We start from the raw sequence: 5,323 nt of genomic DNA on the forward strand, positions 1-5,323 counted from the left end.
TCCAACTATGTGCAGTATGTCATGAGGAAAAAGGAACTATTATCAAGTCTGTAATCGGAGATGCAATTGTGTGTGTACCTTTACTGACACAGCCCTATAATTTTTTACTGCCATAAAGCATTGAGCACTCTTCTAATTTACTATCTACTTTCACCTCAATGTTTTCTTTCCACTACTTTTTTCCTCCCATTACCTCTATCAAAACAAAGATCCATGTTTCTTCTGATTATTTTTCCTTCAGATTTATTTGCTTGCATTTTTATATGTCAGATCTCATTTTGTTATTTTCAGATGTCAAATATGAATGCAAGCAAAGTTTTATTTGATGAAGAGAAAGAACATTTATTCAATCTGCCTACAGCAACCATACTTATATTGATTATTCAGTGAGGAAAGGAGTGCTTAGAAGCCTTCTTTTAATTTGAAGAGCTGTAATATTATTGACTCTTCTAGGTTAATACATAACAGAAACTTTCCTGCTTAAAAAAACCTCATTGTAAAGGACTGAATGATAGTTTTAATTTGTAAAATACATTAGTGGACCCACAAAACTGCTACGAAGCTGAACAAAATTATATTTCTGATGCCTTCACCAGCAACAATTCTCCAGTGTTAAGTTTTCTCTTTAAACTATTCTTATTTCTGTTCTGAGGTTTACTAATAGTTTTTGCTAACAGTCAAGTAAATGTAATACATTTTTCTACAGTGGAGCTCCAAATTATGTCAAGCTCTGTCCCTAAGAGAGATAGTAGATAAGACAGTAGAGAACCACCCCCCCCCCCTTTTTAAAAACAAAAAATAGGTATAGGCACCCAACACCTCTGGAAGTACATGCAAGCCGACTTTGTCATTTTGTTATTATGTATGTAGTGGGTAAGGACAAAATTTAAATTACAACATTAAGCAGTAATTTAGAGTTTGATAGCATATACTTTACTTCTGTACAAATAAATATCTTCAACAGAGAGCAGAAATATTGAGCGTATACAAACCAAATGAACCAGAACTATTTAAGAACTCATTAAAACAGTGCTATAAGAGTATTTTTAAACTATCTTAAAAACTTCATGGTATTCAGGAAGCATATCTAAGAAGACAACTTGCAGAGCTCCTCCACACGAACATGGGTGTAAGGAGTTAATAAAAACTGAATATTGTTTTCATAAAGACTTTTCTGAAAAGCATTGAGACATTTTTATAGCCAGAAACAATTAGGGAATACTTGTTTCAGCATTTCTTCCAAACTGGAATGTGACTGTATATTTAAGATAAAATTGCAATATGAGCAGTCTGCTAAAAGCACTTTTTTTTTTTGTTTGTGCATTTTGTTTGTCACCCAATGTCACACTAACAACTCTGCATCTCATTCTAAAGCACATTATACTGTGAGATAAGATGAAAAAGACAGTGTTTTGTTTCCCCTAGGGGGAAGTACTTCTGTTAAAAGCATCTTTTTATGATACCATTCTTTCTGAATTACCAATAACTCAAACCAAAGAATTAGATTCTGTACTCTAAAATTTAATATTTTTTCACTTCTTATTCATACCATATAGACATCCCCATGTGTAACAGGGGAAAGCATGCTAAATGCCTAAAGCCTACTTAAGAATCCAAAAGATTGAACATTTCTGTCCTTCAATCAGTATGCTGTCAGGTCAAGATCACTCATTCAGCAATGGAAGTTTTCCTGCCTTTTTTTACTGCTACAACTAAGCTCACATTTAAGCTTACCAGAATGCACAAATAAGAAGTTGATCAAAAGAAAGAGATTTAGTTTTTCAGCAGTGCTAACAAGGCAGTACAATGTAGGCTTAATTTTTTAAAAACTTCCAAGAGTCTCGGTTTCTTCAAGAGTATCAGTTCACTGAGGTACATTACCAGATACAGAGCAGCAAGTTGAAAATCTTCCTGAAGCCAGGAGGAATCCAAAGAGTTAAATACCCAATTCAAACTTTATCACTCCACTTCGTATTCAGAACTAAATTCTATATTTAAGCTAATAGAACCATGGCTCACTTAAAGAAGAATGGCAGTGAAAGCACTTCTGAATAAATTGTATAAGTATGTGATGATAAGAATCACATACCACCAGGTCTCCATTTGTATTAAAGCACTCCTCTACACCTGAAAACAGGATTTAAATGTAGATCTGTGAATTAGGGTTTGAATAGGAAACAAAAACATGGATCCAAAAGCTAACCTTTAACATCCTTCTTTTCCTGGTACATAACAAGCAGTGGCCAGAAATAGTGACATCTGAGGGGCAAGCCATATTCTTTCATGATTTTCATTAGATCAATTGCCATACCTGAAACAATATATAAAGCAATTTGACTACAACAATGACAAAGCAATTTAAATCAATATTTAAAATAAGCAGACAAGAGTACCTGCTTTCTTGTTCTTCAAAGCACTCTTCAGTGTACACTCAAAAGGCAATGAATGCATATTGGCTTCTTTTAACTCAGCACAAAACTGTTTCAGCTTGCTCGCGGGCTGGAAATAAATTAAAAAATAACATTTCTATAATAAGGTACGGGTAAAATATAGTGCTTATCAGATTCTAAACTTATTTTAGCAATTAAAAATCCTTTGGGTCTGTGAAACACTCATTACAAATAACAAAGAAAACTGCTTGTTGATTAACACTCCACATACTGTGCTGACTGGTATGAATAATATTTAAATGATCTTAGATTTATTTCATTGCTGCTATGTATATCGATGCATAAAGATATATAGCTTCCACATTTTCACACCTCCTTTAAGTTTAAAAACTATACAGCCTGCTAAAAAGGTAATAACATTCTGCATACCTTATTCAGAACTACACAATGATTTAAGAAGCTCTCATAACGTCCTTCATTTCCAGATGATAATTTAGGACACGATTTCAAAATCTGGAAAGCTACATCTTCCAAGTCTTGAGTTACCAAGTTCAGACAAAGGTTCATGACATCTGGTAATTTAAAAGAAAGCTATTAATACTTTGGAATAAGCTATTTTGGAATTAAAGTATAAAATAGAAATAATACCAGAACATTAATAATTACAACGCATATCATCATGGTCCTTGATAAGAAGGCAAAATATGTTCTACAAATATTTTATGGTGTATAACTTTTCTGTATGGCTAACAACAAAAGAATTAGATTTGAAACTATTACTTTTTTCTGAATAGTTTACACCACAATACAAGATTTTTCTTTCCTACAAAACAGCCAATGACATAAATAATCAAAGTACAATCATCTTCATAGTAGTCCAGAAGCATTCCACATTGTAACAAGTGAATTATAAATCTTTCAGATAGTTTAATGGAAAAAGGCTGATAAAGTATCAGCAGAAGTGTTGTTAAGTAGGTTTTAACATATCAAGATTCAAAATGGCCTTTAACTGTGCCTACAACTCTAAACCTCTATAACCTTTCTTCTCATTACATTCATGCATGTCTGCTATAATGGCAGACAAGGTTCCTTGGGTGAATCTGATATCTTTTATTAGACCAACCCAAATGGCTGCAGAATAGTTATTAAGCGAGGTTTTGGGTTCAAAAATCCTTCGTCAGGCTAAGGAAGTTTCAGCAGTTGGTGTGTGCTCTTCCTGGATGGAATGAAAATACGTGTCTCGTATGCAGACCAGACCAGCCGCTGGCTTCTTTACTTTTCATTCCATCCAGGAAGAGCACACACCAACTGCTGAAACTTCCTTAGCCTGACGAAGGATTTTTGAACCCAAAACCTCGCTTAATAACTATTCTGCAGCCATTTGGGTTGGTCTAATAAAAGATATCAAATTCACTCAAGGAACCTTGTCTGCCTATGTCCTTAGACCAACACGGCTACAACCTACACCCCTGTCTGCTATAATGAAACTTACACAAAATGCTCCTTCCTGGGAGGGCAGGGAGGGAATCTCATATTTACTCCACAAACTTAAATTTGCACTAAACCTTAAGAAAGTGTAAAAGCTTATGAGGTATTACATTTATCAAAAACTTTTATACTACATTTTCAGATTAATAAAAATATTTTGGGTTAGAATGAGACGCACTAATTCGCAGCTGGGGTTAAAAAAATATCATAAGACATTACTTTGCTTCAGTGATACAAAACATAGAAAAAACCACATTTTTACTTGGATGCAAATCCTTTTTCTGTTGCAAAAAAATGATTATTCAATTTGTCAAATTGCTCCATAAAAAGTACAGCTATGGTTACCAGATTCTAGAAACATGACCAAAAGCAGTACCTGGAAAGCATCCAGTGTCCAAATGCTTTATAATATTTTGGATATACTGGGGATATCCAGTCCTAGCAAAGCTTAAGATAACCTGCATCACGTGCTTGCCCACAGGACAGCGGTCTACCTTCTCAAACTGTTTCAGGAGCTGCAAGCAGAACCACAACCAAGCAAGATGTTTGTTAATAAAAAACTGCATTCAGATTCAAACACAAAAGATTAAAAACCTAAGAGGTTTCTTTAAGTGTGCTGAAGTAACGCTTCCAACTTGTCCAGAGATTTCTAGACAAACATGGCCACAGATCATGCCTTGAACAGTCTAATAACTAGAAATGCAGACTAGGGGAAAGACAAAGGAAAACATAACCAACAGGATCTGCCACCCTTAGTCACAGTGGGTGCATCTACATGTGACATTAAGGCACCGTGATAAACTCCAGGGCAAACTCATGGTGCCTTAATGGCACATGTTGATGCTCAAACTGCTGCAGTCTAGGGCACGTGTGCAGACACTGCATGCAGGATCACAGCAGTTTGAACTGGGGTGGAGTAGCCCTGGATTGGCCAGGGGTCGATCTGCCACCCTTAGTCACAGTGGGTGCATCTACATGTGACATTAAGGCACCGTGATAAACTCCAGGGCAAACTCATGGTGCCTTAATGGCACATGTTGATGCTCAAACTGCTGCAGTCTAGGGCACGTGTGCAGACACTGCATGCAGGATCACAGCAGTTTGAACTGGGGTGGAGTAGCCCTGGATTGGCCAGGGGTCCGGGGGGGCTGCCCCTGACATCTTATGGTGACAAAAATTAGTTTGCTGCAGTGTAATAGCATCACGCATGTAGACTATGACACTTTACACTGCAGCAAATTAGTCTACTGTGGAGTTAAGCGCATGTATAGATGCACCGAGTAACAGCTTATAATGGGAACAATATAATTTATTTCAAAAGATGTTATTTACAATACAAATTAAACTGAAAAAAGTACTGAAGAATCTGGCCTAAAAAGTAATGAGATGTGTTATGGTTCGTCGGGGGGGGGGGGGGGGGGGGGGGGGACGGCGGACGCGACACA

General features: G+C 36.3%; 1 protein-coding gene across 1 annotated transcript in view; it reads right to left on the reverse strand.

Annotated features, from left to right (window-relative positions):
- LRPPRC (leucine rich pentatricopeptide repeat containing) overlaps positions 1 to 5,323 on the reverse strand; it is a 166,692-nt gene that overhangs the window by 138,441 nt on the left and 22,928 nt on the right. The window contains exons 8-11 of the mRNA XM_006022845.3: positions 4,255 to 4,393; positions 2,820 to 2,962; positions 2,394 to 2,499; positions 2,204 to 2,311 (exon numbers count right to left, since the gene is read on the reverse strand). Of these exons, the coding sequence (XP_006022907.2) occupies positions 2,204 to 2,311; positions 2,394 to 2,499; positions 2,820 to 2,962; positions 4,255 to 4,393 (496 nt within the window). The remainder of the gene's footprint in view (positions 1 to 2,203; positions 2,312 to 2,393; positions 2,500 to 2,819; positions 2,963 to 4,254; positions 4,394 to 5,323) is intronic.

Source organism: Alligator sinensis, unplaced genomic scaffold (genome assembly GCF_000455745.1).
Source record: "Alligator sinensis unplaced genomic scaffold, ASM45574v1 scaffold377_1, whole genome shotgun sequence".
Taxonomy (NCBI): Eukaryota; Metazoa; Chordata; order Crocodylia; family Alligatoridae; genus Alligator; species Alligator sinensis.